This window comes from Coregonus lavaretus (genome assembly GCF_964263955.1).
Source record: "Coregonus lavaretus genome assembly, chromosome: 31".
Classification (NCBI taxonomy): Eukaryota; Metazoa; Chordata; class Actinopteri; order Salmoniformes; family Salmonidae; genus Coregonus; species Coregonus lavaretus.
In genome coordinates, this window is record NC_140018.1 from 9,025,071 (window position 1) to 9,041,648 (window position 16,578).

Sequence of the window (16,578 nt, forward strand, 5' to 3'; positions counted from 1 at the left end):
GTGGGAATCGAACCCACAACCCTTGCATTGCAAGTGCCATGCTCTACCAACTGAGCTACAGGAGGGCCACACAAATGAGCCGTTTCCCTCCATACAGAAAAGCGTGAGTTTCTCCTCCCTGTGCAGTCCAGACCCAGCAGTCTCTGAAGCCCCCTGACTCCTCTCCTGAAGGAAGGCTTCGCACAGGTTCTTTACGACCAGGTTACACAGTGGATTGTCTTTCTTAAATATTTCCCAGCACACTGGTCATTCCCGAGATCCCTTATGTCTCCAGTGTTCCTGCAGACATGCTTTATGCACGCTGTGACTACACAAGAGGATAATGGCATCCCTGAAGATGTCACAACACACAGGATAGATATTTCCCTGTGACACCGGCCATGCTCTACACTACCTGTTCAGAGAGACAGAGAAACAACAGGGTTTATATAAAAAGGTATGACAAAGGTCCTTAAATTCAAAAGCAGGGCCAACCAACAGCTGGTGAGGGCCAAATACTGAATCCCTGCACTACAGGTATAGATACTAGAGAGAATGTGGCAACTCCACAGTGTTCGACAGGAAACCCTTCCCCTTTCAAACAATGTCTGGTTACCGCACAATGCTTTTTCTTCCTGCTTCAAGAAAGGTGAGGGTACATGAAGGTCCGTCACCACCGTGGAAAGCAGGGCTCTCCGAAGACAATCTGTCCAAGGAACATCGCACGTGGAACTCCTCAACCTCCAGAAGTCACGCCTTAGCTTCCTTGTTTTACTTTATGTAACCGTGTTTCGCCACAAGCAATTGTCCTTGCAAGAGGCTGTTTCACAAGGTTACAAATAGTTAGCTATGAAAGATTGCGACTATGCATCGTTTGCATGTTGCAGGACTCGACCAGCATGCCACAGCTAACTAGCTAACGTTAGCTAGCTACTCACACACAAACAATCTCAACTTCTTTCTAACACTAAACTTTCTCATTAACTGTGTTGTTAAATATATACAGCACGGTTTTCCTTGCAATACAATTAGTAGCACTAGTCATAATATCTAACAAACCTGTGTTGTATGAATGATTGCACGTTTTGATCTTCGGATGAACAACTTTCTTGTCTTTTTCCTTTAAAAGCGGGACGCCACTAATGACGTCGCAAAACCGGAAGCTGATTTTCACATGTTATGTTAAAACGTTTAAGAAAAACAAATTGTCCGACGTTTATGTGTTATAACATATATTTTTTTTTTTATCTAGGACTATAATTATTATCAAAGTAAATATTTTCGTAAGCTTTTTCTTTACCCACACTTGTGTAACTAACGTAATTGGCGTTTACGTACCGGAATTTATGCTGTCCAGTCATCATTCAGATCTAGTTGCGTCCATCTTGTCACATGATATCGAGGTTGACGTTGTCTCAACTATAAATGTGTTGCCCTGCTCGTGTGTGAAAGTGTACCTGTCTGTTTATAATTTCACATAGTGTTTTTGCTAAAGTCAAACGAAGACAATGAACAACCTAATTCGGTCTACAGTTCGCTGTCTTCGGTTGAGTTCATCGGTCTATCTACCGAAGCAATTTGATGGACAACATGTATCGTTGGTGTCCTCGGCCCGGCTCATGTGTACTGCGGCCTTACAGAAAGACCTTGGCGATATTGTGAAGAAGGACAAGGTGGTGGTGTTTATGAAGGGGACGCCTGCCCAGCCAATGTGTGGTTTCAGTAATGCCGTGGTTCAGATACTGAGGATGCATGGTGTGAATGAATATGCTGCATATAATGTGTTGGATGACCAGGATCTCAGACAAGGTCAGTACAGCTCGCTACTTTTTACTTCCAAATACTAGCCTACATTTTATTCTGACTGATCGTTTTTAACCTTGTAAGTTAGTTAGTAACAATAGTTTCAGTAAGATGACAATAATGAACTATATGTATCTATGGTACATCAACCTGTCCAAAAGTAGTTGTGCTCCTTTTCAAATCTAGCTAACCAGGTTCACAGTATTTTATCAGTGTTTTGCAGCAAGGACAAATAGGGTGTGGTTCATGTCAAACGTTAAGACTACTTCTGTGCTGACATTTATTATGCTTGTTATAGCAATTTATGTTACTAGGTAGTCCCTTAATTTTTACCGTGACTGTTGCTATTCAATGGGACTAGTAGAGACAACATTGTGTAACAGCCTATGAATATAAGGAAATGCTAACTTGCAACACAAGTGCGTCAAAGGAATTGTCAGTTGGGGAATTGTTATCTTACAACACCAGCATACTGCTGAAATTGGGCCATAATGGAAATGTTGTATGGATATTGTGTCAACATGTTAATTCTTCCTGTCTCTCTCACAGGAGTGAAGGACTTCTCCAACTGGCCCACGATCCCACAGATATTCTTAAATGGAGAGTTTGTGGGCGGCTGTGACATCCTCCTACAGATGCACCAGAACGGCGACCTGGTAGAAGAGCTCCAGAAGCTTGGGATCCGCTCTGTGCTGCTGGACGTTGAGAAAGAATCCAAGTAGACAAACCAGTCGGTCGGTGTCCAGTTTAGAGAAAGCTGGTGGTTGACTTTTAGCCCCTAGAACCCTAGGCACTTGTGTAGATCTTATATTTGTTAGATGTATGTGAAAGCGTATCTTTTAAGCCACATGGTGAACGTTTTCAGAAGACACTGGCAAGCTGGAGCTACAAGCATGTTGTGCAGGTAGCCTAGTGGTTAAGAGCATTGTAACCCAAAAGGTTGCTGGTTCAAATTCCTGAGCCGACTAGGTGAAAAATCTAATCGATGTGCCCTTGAGCAAGGCACTTACACCTAATTGCTCCTGTAAGTCGCTCTGGATAAGAGCGTCTGCTAAACTGCAAACTGTTGTGTACATATCCAGTTATTTCAGATCTAAAAAAGTGCCTGGGGGATAGGGGCTAAGGGTTGATTTGGGATTGGGCTTATGAAGTGTTGGCTGAGCCTCTGTGTCCCTTCCACAAGTCCTATAAGAAGTTGTATTACAATAGAACCTGCTGAAGACCAAACTGCCCTCAGGTGACTAGGAGATTCCTTCAAAACGCACTGCCTGTATACGTTTACTGTTCGAATGCATTATTCCACAAACATGTTCTCACTAAAGCATTTATAGATCCGCTCAAATGCACCAATCCACTTCTTTCCTTTCTTCCTCAATATGATCACTGATCCAGTTTAATTATATAGGTGGAAGTAATGTGATGGGTAGCTTGCTTTTGTCAAGTCAATAGTCATGTCGAGGAAGGGAGAGTAGACATTAAAACAATATTCGAACAGGGCTACTAGACTTCCTGACAATCAGTACATCAACATTTCCATCTGCTGCATACATTTGTTATCTAATGCTCATGTAGTACACTGTATATTTAAGATATTGTACATTGAAATATTATTACATGTATTTTAGGTGCATGTAAACTCTATCAATTAAATATTTTCCCACACAAATGGTCAGTGTTCTGGAAATTCAACATTTTTTAGTATATAGTGAGTATGTTGCACTCTGGGATGCCTTTCAGTGTGAGGAAAGTATTTTGTAGTTGACTTGTGTGCCCGTGCAGCAGTCTACCACTCTTGTAACTATTGATGCTAATTTAGTTGGGGCTGGTAGTTGCTTTAGGGATCTGTGCCCTGCCTGTAAAATGATCTAGCCTTACTTGGCCTATTATCTCCACCTGCTCTCAGTAGGGTTTTCTTGTTTGGGCAAAAGTCCATCCTCTCAGTGACCCAGAAACAGATAAGTGGTAGAGGAGTGTGTCAATTCGTTGGTAGGCAAACGGAAGAGTGTCCTCCTGGATAGCCACCTTTCATCGAGGATACTCGTTTATCCTACCATGGAAGAGTTTTGAAATCTGCCACACCATCTTTCAATCAGCTTTTGTTTTGTCAGAGGAGAGCATACACACGTTTGAAAACAATATGCTACTTATTGTTTTATAAAATGTCTTACACAACTAACTTAATTTGATCACTTTACACATTTTTGGGATCCGCCCCGTGTAAACAACATTAGCCTAATGAGGCGCGAGTGGAGAAGGACCGTCTCGTTTCAAGCGAGTGCATTTCCATCCACATTCACTCTCCTCTTATTCACTTTTAACTTTTTCAAAAGGAGGCAAGAGAGGATGGAGGTGAGCAAATCTAATTGAGAAAAGGCCAATATATTTTGTTACCTAAAAGCTGGTTCTCTGGTTTGTTTCCACACTGAGGTTTATCAGCTCAGCCCTGTTGGGAATAAACTTAGAAACTCATCTGTTCTATTTGGCCCTGCGCCAGTTCTGAATCAATACCTAACTACTGATGCCTTCACTGGAGGAATGTAGAGTTGGTCAGCTTCAAGTCCCTTGGCGTGCACATCACTGACAACCTGAAATGGTCCATTGACAGACAGTGTAGTGAAGACGCAACCTCGGAATGAAGAAATTTGTCTTGGCCCCTAAGACCCTCACAAATTACAGATGCAGCATAGAGCTTCCTGTCGGGCTGTATCACCGCTTGGTACGGCAATTGCGCCATCCACAACCGCAGGGCACTCCAGAGGGTGGTGCGGTCAGCCCAACGCATCTACAGGACATCTACAGCACCCAGTGTCACAGGAAGGCCAAGAAGATCATCAAGGACCTCAGTCACCCGAGCCACAGCCTGTTCACCCCGCTACCATCTAGAAGGTGGAGATTGTACAGGTGCATCAAAGCTGGTGTACGTGACCAATAAAATATGATTAGAGAGCGTTTAACCTATAACAATTGATCTGAAATTAAGATGGTGTATTTAATTGTCCACGTAAATTGTGAAAGTAATTAAATAATGCATAATGGAGAGGGTTGTCCTGAAGTATTTGTAACACCCGCCATTGAAGAAGTGATGTACATTGACTAAATGGAGCCTAGTCTCTAGTAGTGTACTATGTGAGCATGACTTAGCCAGTTTTCATGGCCTCCAAGTGACTGGATTCAGGATCTGCAATGATCAAATATAAGGAATCTCCCCAAATGATGTCTGTAAAGCACTGTCACACCCTCCTGTGGAATCTGGAGGAATTGTCACTTACTCCTTGGTGGAATAAACAATCACCTTCTCACCTTTTGTTGCTTTTCCCTGAGAGACCAGAACAGAGGCTGGTGGGAGGAACTATAGGAGGACAGGCTCATTATAATGGCTGGAATGTAATCAATGGAATTGTTTGACTCCGTTGCATTGGTTTCCATTTCAGTCAAGACAATGAGCCTGTCCTATAGCTCCTCCCACCAGCCTCCTCTGAACTAGACTGAAGTGTACATTTTCTAGTGAATACAGGACTCTTCAGAAGGGATTTTAATATTGGGAATGGTCATTTTCTTCTCTCAAATAGATAAAAGTGACTCTCTTTTTTCCTAAATGTAGTTTATTACAAAATACTATTTTACACATCAGTTTACATATATATATATTACAAAAGCACTACCGTCTACATATAAGACAACTAAAATGACAACATTAGCTGTACAAATGAGAGGAGACAAGTAGAGAAAGACAGCTATTGGGAAAGTGCGTGTTTGAGAATGACCACATTGCAGTTGGCGACCGTAGACAGACTGATCTACCAATCATAATAAGTAGTCATTCAGGATGCAAGCCAGATTTGTAGAACAGTCATTCTGCAGTCGCTGACTGCAATGTAGTCAATCTCAAACACGCACATTGAGGAACAGAAGCGGTGGCGTTGAGGTCAGAGTTAGGGGGTTAAGGTTAGAGTTTCATGAGGAAGCGCAGCACCAGGTCCCTGAGAGTGGTGCGGAGCGGCTCATTGTCGTCACACACGATGTGAGTCCCGTCCTCCTCCAGCTGGATCAGAGTGTCCTCAGCCTGCAGGTGCAGAATGTGGCCCTCCGCAGTCTCCTCCACCTTTACTTCTGTGATGCCGTGCTGGCAGGGAACAGGACACATTGATGCTAATTCCCAAAATAATTAACCGTAAGCCTAACTACAGTTGAAGTCGGAAGTTTACATACACCTTAGCCAAATACATTTAAACTCAGTTTTTCACAATTCCTGACATTTAATCCTAGTAAAGAATTCCCTGTCTTAGGTCAGTTAGGATCACCACTTTATTTTAAGAATGTGAAATGTCAGAATAATAGTAGAGAATGATTTATTTCAGCTTTTATTTCTTTCATCACATTCCCAGTGGGTCAGAAGTTTACATACACTCAATTAGTATTTGGTAGCATTGCCTTTAAATTGTTTAACTTGAGTCAAACGTTTCGGTTAGCCTTCCACAAGCTTCCCACAGTAAGTTGGTTGAATTTTGGCCCATTCCTCAGAGCTGGTGTAACTGAGTCAGGTTTGTAGGCCTCAATCTCACACGCTCTTTCAGTTCCGCCCACAAATGTTCTATAGGATTGAGGTCAGGGCTTTGTGATGGCCACTCCAATACCTTGACTTTGTTGTCCTTAAGCCATTTTGCCACAACTTTGGAAGTATGCTTGGGGTCATTGTCCATTTGGAAGACCCATTTGTGACCAAGCTTTAACTTCCTGACTGATGTATTGAGATGTTGCTTCAATATATCCACATGATTATCCTTCCTCATGATGCCATCTATTTTGTGAAGTGCACCAGTCCCTCCTGCAGCAAAGCACCCCCACAGCATGATGCTGCCATCCCTGTGCTTCACGGTTGGGATGGTGTTCTTCGGCTTGCAAGTGTCCCCCTTTTTCTTCCAAACATAATGATGATCATTATGGAGGTCTACAATATTTTTCTGAGCTCTTGGCTGATTTCTTTTGATTTTCCCATGATGTCAAGCAAAGAGGCACTGAGTTTGAAGGTAGGCCTTGAAATACATCCACAGGTACACCTCCAATTGACTCAAATTATGTCAATTAGCCTATCAGAAGCTTCTAAAGCCATGACATCATTTTTTGGAATTTTCCAAGCTGTTTAAAGGCACAGTCAACTTAGTGTATGTAAACTTCTGACCCAATGGAATTGTGATACAATGAATTATATGTGAAATAATCTGTCTGTAAACAATTGTTGGAAAAATTACTTGTGTCATGCACAAAGTAGATGTCCTAACCGACTTGCCGAAATTAGTGGAGTAGTTGAAAAACGAGTTTTAATGACTCTAACCTAAGTGTATGTAAACTTTCGACTTCAACTCTACATGTTTGCATATATGAAGAGACGGACTTGTAAGGCAGAATCTCTCCTAAGTCAACTGGAAGCTTGGAAGGAGAGCTATAGCCATACTGTTGACATCAACCCCAATCTCTTCAGAAATGCTGACGCCAATCAAGTGTTCAGCGCTTTGAAGGTGTCACTCTCACCTTATGTAGCATGGCTAGGAAGGCTTCCAGGGGTACAGCTCCACTGAGCAGGGGTTTGGGTGCCAGCAACTCTGGGGGCTCCTCCACTACACGCTTCCTCTTTTTACTGGGGGGCAGCGGAGGGGGCTTGGGAACCGGCTGGTATCACACAGACCAGATAGTTAGTGGTGTGTGGAGGGATATGATATTTGTGTGTCTGACATTTCCTTTCTGGAAAATGTACGTATTCAACACACAAAACCTACACTCACACACTGACCTGCAGCGTATGCTTGTTATCCTTGGACTGCAGAACTGCGGACACAGTTGCCACGGAGATGCCAGGTTTGATCTCAGAGGGCACTAGGGATTTGGCCAGCTGCAGAGGGACGACAGGTAGGGGTTTAGAGACTGTTTGGACAAATCCTAAACGACAACCCAATTCCCCATATAGTCCATACTACTTTTGGTCATAAGGTGTTAATGTATTGCTAGCCTCGATTTCCAGGCTTCAGCAGAGTGATGAACGAAACTTGGGAGAATGGTAATGCCAGGCTAGTGTGTTGCAACAGTCCCCACCTCTGGCAGTAGCTGGATGCGTTCCCAGCGGCGTCTGAAGGGCAGGCCCAGCACAGAGCAGCGGCAGTAGGGCATGGGAGGGGGCTGCAGCTCCAGCATCAGGTCAGAGCGGTGGGACTGGGCTGGGGGGGGCTGGGTGTACTGCTCTGGACACACCACATGGAGAGGCTGGGAGGGGAGGGGAGGTTATGGGCAAACAAGTCAAATAAAGTTTCCAAGATTAAAAAAGGAAGAACAAGGGGAGAAGTGCCTTCAGAAAGAATTCACACCCCTTGACTTTATCCACATTGTGTTGTTACAAAGTGGGATTCAAATGGATTTAATTGTAATTTTTTTGTCAACGATCTACACAAAATACTCTGTAATGTCAAAGTGGAAGACAAATTCTAACATTAGTTTTTTATTAATGGAAAATAAAACACTAATATATCTTGATTAGATAAGTAGTCAACCCCCTGTGTCAATACATGTTAGAGTCTTTCTGAGTAAGTCTCAATCCAAACCTGGATTGTACAATATTAGCCCATTTTTCTTTAAAAAATTCTGTCAAGTTGGTTGATGATGTACATTTTCTTTTTCATTGCTAGACAGCCATTTTCTTGCCATTGATTTTCAAGCCGATTTAAGTCAAAACTAGGCCACTCGGGGACATTCAATGTCATCTTGGTGAGCAACTCGTGTATATTTGGCCTTGTGTTTTAGGTTATTGTCCTGCTGAAAGGTGGATTTATCTCCCAGTGTCTGTTGGAAAGCAGACTGAACCATGTTTTCCTCTAGGAAAAGCCTGTGGTCTATTCCTTTTGTATTTTATTTTTTTTACTCCCCAGCATTACCCATAACATGATGCAGCCACCACCATGCTTGAAAATATGAAGAGTGGTACTCAGTGAGTGGTACTCTGCACCAAACATAATGCACCAAACATAATGCTTTGTATTCAGGACAAAAAGTTAATTTCTGGCGCGGTGGTCTAAGGCACTGCATCGCAGTGCTGGCTGTGCCACTAGAGATCCTGGTTTGAGTCCAGGCTCTGTCGCAGCCGGCCGCGACCTGGAGACCCATGGGCGGCGCACAATTGGCCCAGCGTCGTCCAGGTAGGTTAGGGGTGGGTTTGGCAGGCAGGGATGTTCTTGTACCATCGGCACTAGCTCCTGTGGCAGGCCGGGCGCAGTGCACGCTGACACGGTCGCTAGGTGTACGGTGTTTTCTCCGACACATTGGTGCGGCTAGCTTCCGGGTTAAGCGAGCATTGTGTCAAGAAGCAGTGCGGCTCGGTTGGGTTGTGTTTCGGAGGACGCACGGCTCTCGACCTTCGCCTCTCCCGAGTCCGTACGGGAGTTGCAGCGATGGGACAAGACTGTAACTACCAATTGGATACCACGAAATTGGGGAGAAAAATTGGGTAAAATCACACAAAAATAAAGAAATACATCATTAAAAAATATATATTTAAAAAAGTTAATTTCTTTGCCACACGTTTTGCAGTATTACTTTAGTGCCTTATTGCAAAAAGGATGCATGTTTTGAAATATTTGTATTCTGTACAGGTTTCCTTCTTTTCACTCTGTTTTGGTTAGTACTGTAGAGTAACTACAATGTTGATCCATCCTCAGTTCTCCTATCAAAGCCATTCAACTCTGTTTTAAATCACCATTAGCCTCATGGTGAAATCCCTGAGCGTTTTCTTTCCTCTCTGTCAACTGAGTTAGGAAGGACACCTGTATCATTGAAGTGACTGGGTGTATTGATAAACCATCCAAAGTGTATGTGATAACTTCACCATGCTCAAAGGGATATTCATTATTTTTACCCATTTACCAATAGGTGCCCTTCTTTGCAAGGCATTGAAAAACCTCCCTGGTCTTCGTCATTGAATCTGTGCTTAAAATTCGCTGCTCGACTGAGGGACCTTACAGATAATTGTATGTGTGGGGTAGTCATTTTAAACACCATTATTGCACACAGAGTAAGTCCATGCAACTTATCATCTGAGTTGTTCAGGCTTTCCAAAACAAAGGGGTTGAATACTTATTAACTCAAGACATTTCACCTTTCCATTTTTTATTAACTTGTTATTGCAAGCCTAAAACATAATTCCACTTTGACATGATGGGGTATTGTGTGTAGATCAGTGACACAGAATCTACATTTAATCCATTTTAAATTCAGGCTGTAACACAACAAAATTTGGAAAAAGTCAAGGGGTGTGAAAACTTTCTGAAGGAACTGTACAAATGTATAAATCACAGTGCTTTCCTTATAAAAGCTCCAGATTGAGTACCTGGACCTCCTTGAGCAGCTTGGAGACCTGGTGGAAGTTGAGGCGAGTATCGATGGGACAGTACACACATTTCATGGCCAGTGGCTGGTAAGGGGCTAACGCATCCAGGTAGGAGAAGTCTGGTTCTTTTTTTTTAAACATTCATAGTTCAGGAGTTCATTCAGTGGACCTCATATTTTAGGCACAGCCTGTAATGAAACCACCTTGGGACCATGGGATCTAACCTTCTGTTTTATATAGTCTATTAATGGTATTTGAACAATGGTACACAAAGTTTTAAGGACAGATCAAGTCTCTTGCAACAGACTAACTAGCTAGCGCAGGATTTGGTTATGGGTTCTGAGATTAGGGACAGGCTACCATGGTTGGCAACTTGCCATGTTCTGGTACAGTTGTGCTCACCAGTGAAGATGATAGTGTTGAGGCTGGATTTGCCCCACAGTTCCATAAAGTGTACCACGTCCCCGAAGCGAAGAGACGGGTGCCCGGTGAACACCACACACGGCTGCCGGAACTCACTACTGAAGTCGCCATGGATACTGGGGTAATGCTTCAACTTGTTGGTCTGGATCAACTGAGAGATACATCGACAGAAAGACAGACAAGTGTCTGAGATAGGTCAACATACAGCTATAGCTCAATTATCAAAAGAACAGTGTCCAAAATTCTGATAGATTGAGTAAATTAAAGATACAACTGTAAAATATGGTGCAATGTAATTTCATATTGCAGCAACTCTCTTTAAAACGAATAGGCAGCCTTACCTCAGCGTGAGGGAAAGGAGGTTCTGGAAGGTAGACCTTGGACTGCTTATTGTGACAGAGCCTTCCGGAAGAGAAGGAAGAAGGGGAAAAAATGGGTGTCACATCTCCACAGGCCAGCGACAGGTTTGCTACCAACAGTAAGTTTTAATTTAACCCATTTATATACAGTGCCCGCTGTAAATATTGGGACAGTGAAGTATTTTTTTCCTTCTTTTGGCTCTATACTCCAAAAGTTAGAATTTGAAATCAAACAATGACTATGAGGTTAAAGTGCAGACTGTGAGCTTTATTTGAGGGTATTTTCATACATATCGGGTGAACTGTTTAGAAATTACAGCACTTTTTGTACATAGTCCACCCATTTCAGGGGACCAAAAGTATTGGGACAAATGAACTTATATGTCTATTAAAGTAGTAAAACGTTAAGTATTTGTTCCCTGTTTCTAAATGGTAAATAATGTATTGTGTCATTTTGGTCTCTTATTGTAAATAAGAATAGAATATGGAGCATACACTGCAGGTCAGTGTGTAAGTGTAGCTTTTGTGTGTGTGAGAGTGAGAGTACACAGTATTGAATAAGTAAATTGTCCAGAAAGGAAATGTCAGACACACAAATATCATTTCCCTCCAAAAATGCTAACCTCCCCTGTTATTGCAATGGTGAGAGGTTAGCATGTCTAAGGGGTATGATATTTTTTCGTCTAACTTTCTCACTCATAATTATTCACGATTCATTCTGAATTATCCGTAATCATGGTAGCATCCACATTAATGTAGAAGTGTTTAGAAACATATTATATTCTATTTACAATAAAGGTTACTTCAAAATGACACAATGCCTTATTTACCATTCATTTCTATTGGGCACAAAATAATCTAAAAACAAACAAAACAAACAGCAAATGAATCCAACAAATGTGTAGAGTTACAAGCTTGATGTAGTCATTGCGTGACATGAATATGGGACCAAATACTTAACTTTTTACTACACATAAGTGAATTTGTCCCAATAATTTTGTCCCCATAAAATGGGGGGACTATGTACAAAGTGCTGTAATTTCTGAACGGTTCACCCGATATGGATGAAAATTCAAGCTGACAGTCTGCACTTTAACCACATAGTCATAAAAAATACTTCACTGTCCCAATAATTACAGAGGGCACTGTAGGTTAGTCTCATTAAACACGTTTCCATCCAGTTTTTATGAGAGTAAAGTCATACCATTTTTTTATTTTTTATTACGACAGCTGTGATGGAAAAGAGGAAGTTTCATTACTATTTTATAAATGCCGACAGATCATTTGTTGTTCGACATGGTGGGATCTTTTTGTGTCAGTAAAATGTATTATACGAGAAATGGCAGTGGAAACGCCTTTATGCGCAAATATTAATATAATAACTATCATATCGACGTAAACTTGAAGTCACGCGATGATATGGTGTGTGGTCCTCCACTAGGACTCAGGAAACCATGCAGTTTATTAGGCTACAGACTAAGTAAGTTATGATGAACTTCACAGGGTGGTGAAGTGTACGGTGATCTTGATGCTCCTTTCCAATAAATGTTGAGGGTCTGATTCTGGTGACATGAGGATCGATGCTTGACTGCTGTTCGACAAATACAAATATTCTCCCTCTTATCCATAATAATCTCATCATGTAGACTAGCCTACCTACCTGTGTCTGCCAGCTGTTGGCTAGAGCGCACGTGCCAAGACCAGAGTAGGAACATTTGCTATTTAATGCAACAGTTTGTGACAAAACTATCAGTAGAGTTGAAAATGTGATGGAAACAAATTTTACTTTTATTCAGTAAATGAAAACTTCAGCAAAAAAGTACATTTTGTGTGCACTACATCCTCACGCACTGATTTTTATCCGCAACAAGTCTGTTTGGTGGAAACACCACTGGTGGGAAAATGCACATATTTTCTTTATGTGGATTTTTTAATATTTGCATGAAAATCTGTCACCAATTGGATGGAAACCTAGCTAGTTATATTTTAAAAAATCTATTTTACAAGAGACCTGTTTCGAGATAGCAGTAGTCAAATCTACAGATGGCTCAAAAATCACAGGTCATAGAAATAGAATTCTAGAAGAATTTGTATTATTTGGCTCTGGAACTCACCACTCTGCGAAAATCTGTGAGAACTCTAGAGAGCTGTTGGCCACAGGTGAGATAAAGTAGAAGGGGGTGGAGCCCAGGTTGGCATTCTCTATGAACTGGTAAAGACACTCCAAGAGATCATAGATCACCCCTGAGGAATAGCATGGCACCAGCACGTTGCCACCTGCACGGATCGTCATGGCTACAAGCACAACAGACTGTTTGGTGAGACACAGCACCATACGTCAACCTGTAATTAGCTTTATGTGTACCTGTCTAAAGACATTACATTTAGTTACACTTCAAACCTGTTTCTATACGTTTTTGGTCTCCACTTCTATCTTACATATGAATTCAAATTTGAATGCACTGTGTTTTTACAGGTACTATGCAAGATTCCAAAGATTAGGCAATTGGACTGTTGATGGAGCTATGAACATTGATGAAAGCCAATGACCATAGGAGATGGCAAGACAGCACAAACAGACCCGGGACCAGGACACCGCATACCTAGGTTACTGCAGAAGTCCCCTAGCATGCCATCTGGGTTGGCGGTTGGCATCTGTGTGAGGCCCGTCAGAATCAGAACATCACTGTTCTTCAGGGCGCTCTGATCCATGGGCTGTGGATGTGTGGTGAGGAGGGAGGAGCCAGAGACATAGGAAACCTTCTCATAATGTGATTGGATGATCCAGTTAGAGCTACCCAATGAGTAGCCAGAGCTTAGGGGTGTGACCTGCACGGCGCCAAACAGCTCCTGGAGAGAGAGATTATAGAAGACACAAGTTAGCTTCAGTTATTAGGTGAATGAATGCGTGTGTGTGTTTGAATTATAGTGCACAAGACAGACTTCTTACCACTTTCTGCGAGTAGCCCACAAGTTGCACCTTGCTGAGAGCAGAGTTGACATCCTGAATACTGTAGCATCTCTTCCAAGTCGACACTTCTACAGCATCCTTCAGCGGGCTGGGGAGCAGCCTAAAAATAAATTAATATCTCTCTATGTTTTTTCTCATGAAAATAGTGTGCTCTCAGTTTGTGAATTACAAGTATATCATAAGCTGACATATCCTAAACTAATACATATCCTAAACTAATTAGTGCAGGGCATTGGTCTGGCCGGTCACCTTTGTATTTCCTTATTCTTCCAACAGGTGGCAGACTGGGCCTTGGGAACTCTCTCCATGAAGTTCACCAGCTCCTCCATCAGAAGTCTAAGGGCAGATATGTAGAATCAGCCGGATGCTATCCGGAACTATTCTTAGGCTTATTCAATCCCTTCTAAAAGCCCCTTGTCATTTTTTCTGGAACGTTGATATTCTAATGATTCTAGAATGTTAATTGCTAGAATCACATTCTAGAATCATTACATTTTCCTACAATGTTGCAAATCCTAGTGATTCTAGAATGTGCTTCTAAAATGTAAATTGCATTTTTCTGGAATGTTGCCAATTCTGGTGATTCTAGAATGTTGCAGATTATTCTAGTCCCATCAGTCACCCTCTCTACCTGCCGATCTGCAGCGTTGGCTCTGTGGCATACACAGTCCCAGTGAAGCCTGTGTGCTCTGTGATGTAAGGCAGGGCCATCATACAGTGGTAGTTGGAGATCAGGATGACGTCTATGGTGGACAGGTCCAGCAGCTCTTTCTGAGTGAGGAGGATGGACAAGGACGCGATAAGCAAGACTAATATATCACCACATTAACATAAGATGATGTTACCAACAGTGACTTATATAGTGCCCAGGTTAATTTAATGTACAGGTTGAAGGTTGGAATTATATCCAGGTATATATTACCTCAGGGAGACAGAACTCTGGCTGTGAGTCCACAAAGACGCGACCCGCACACACTTTCAGCTCCTGAAGGTAGAAGTGTGCAGGAATGTTGGTAAACTCAATTCATGAATAAATCTACATTAGACATGAAACAAAATGTGACCTCATACCTTCTCAATGTTTATCGTGCTGTCTTTAGACACCCATCCAGGGAGCTTGGAAAGCCTTGGGCTGGAAAAGAGACAGGGTACACTCATCATCATGGCATGGCACTTGTTGGGGCAAATATGTCTATTTATGGTAAATGTCTTTGCAATGTCAACCTAAGGAAGAAATACAGTACAAATGTGGAGGAATAACCCTGGTGCATACTGCTGTGTGGCCGAAGTATAGCAGCATTGTTGTTAACATCACTTCTGTCTCACCTGTGTACCAGAGGCAGTGGAAGAAACTGCAGCACAGAGGTGGTGTCCAGTCCACAGTCCAACATGATTGTGGTGGATTTGAATTTTAGGACATTGCAAGGCAGGGTGGGGTGACCTGACAGACAGTACTGAAAGGAAGAGATGCTACACATGTTATCTCTCAACAGGCATGATAACAAGTTAGCTAAAACAACAATAGCAACTTGCATAGCAAATACAACAGAAGAAAATACTTGTCAATAATTGATTGCTGGCTTGTCAGTGTTCAAAAACTTGCAAATGTGTGATAGCTAGTTAGCATGCGAGCCATGGCTAACAACAAACGATAACTAACTACTGTAGTTGGCTAACCTAGCCAAGTAACGTTTGCCATTTAAACTACATTACTTAGCATACCAAAAAATAGCGTATCAGTTATGTGGTAAATTCTCCTCGTGTTAGATCAACTCACCAATTTCATATTTATCGAGTATAATTACAAATCAAGTTTATCTTCAGCATGTCAGCATTGTGGACACACATCTTCAATCTTACCACGGAGTTTCTAAACCCAGAGGCACAACATCACAAGACTTCCGGGAAACCTTGCAAAACAAGCCAAGAAGACCAGGCCGGGGTTTGGGGTCTTAAAAGTCAACGAGAGAAGTGAAAAAGTATTCCTTAGTTATTAATTTCCTCAACATCTATAAGCACAACCTAGATTTGAACCAATGTATTAAGTAGTTGAATATGTTATTACTCCAATCTCGTGAAAGTGACAAACTGACACGTTTTAATTTTTGTCAAAAACAACTTTATATCGAAGGAGTGCCATTGATTTGACGGCATGCACATGCGCAGTTAGCCACGAGACGACCGTTAGACCCGATTACACGTTTCTGGGCATGAGTTTAGCTAGCCAACATTGCCAAGCAGTTTCTGCCTATCTTCATACTGTACTGTCTTTGGTCTTACATCTGGACTAACCATATAGAATGATAGAGGCCTCTAGTGGCCAAAAGGCCATTTTACCATGGGCAGCACAATTGAGGGCTTCCACCATTTAAAGTAGTCAACTGGGTGGGATTTCCTATGGGTTGTAGCCTCAATGGCGCTGCCCATGCTGTCACAGACGCTATAATGGCACAAATATAAAGATGAGTTCTCTAGCTAGATCTATGGGATCACCACTTTATTGAAAACAGCGTGACATCAATTGTTGCATTTGTAGCCACCTACAAGTGTTCTTGCATGAAAAAGTTCATGGCATGTCAAAGGTGACGCCATACAACGAATTATTAGCCAGAAAAACGTTATGTTGTGTATGGAATATTACATTTTAATGAAAGCTATTCCCAATGGAATCTTTA

The 16,578-nt window shown here is 42.0% G+C and overlaps 2 protein-coding genes across 2 annotated transcripts; one reads left to right on the forward strand and one right to left on the reverse strand.

The window, feature by feature from the left end:
- The first annotated feature begins 1,325 nt into the window (after positions 1-1,325).
- LOC311106992 (glutaredoxin-related protein 5, mitochondrial-like) lies at positions 1,326-3,451 on the forward strand. Its single transcript, XM_084149418.1, has 2 exons — positions 1,326-1,788; positions 2,332-3,451. The coding sequence occupies exons 1-2, from the start codon at positions 1,488-1,490 to the stop codon at positions 2,502-2,504; spliced, it is 474 nt and encodes a 157-aa protein (XP_084005544.1). The 5' UTR covers positions 1,326-1,487; the 3' UTR covers positions 2,505-3,451.
- Positions 3,452-5,411: 1,960 nt separating this feature from the next.
- Positions 5,412-15,763, reverse strand: LOC311106427 (integrator complex subunit 9-like). Its single transcript, XM_084148760.1, has 16 exons — positions 15,681-15,763; positions 15,230-15,357; positions 14,975-15,035; positions 14,826-14,888; positions 14,535-14,674; positions 14,153-14,239; positions 13,883-14,003; positions 13,536-13,782; positions 13,047-13,227; positions 10,915-10,975; positions 10,553-10,724; positions 10,151-10,275; positions 7,870-8,037; positions 7,571-7,669; positions 7,312-7,449; positions 5,412-5,905 (listed from the first exon to the last, which is right to left on the reverse strand). Exons 1-16 carry the CDS (start codon positions 15,687-15,689, stop codon positions 5,729-5,731), a joined length of 1,977 nt encoding a protein of 658 aa, XP_084004886.1. The 5' UTR covers positions 15,690-15,763; the 3' UTR covers positions 5,412-5,728.
- Between the last annotated feature and the right edge of the window lie 815 nt (positions 15,764-16,578).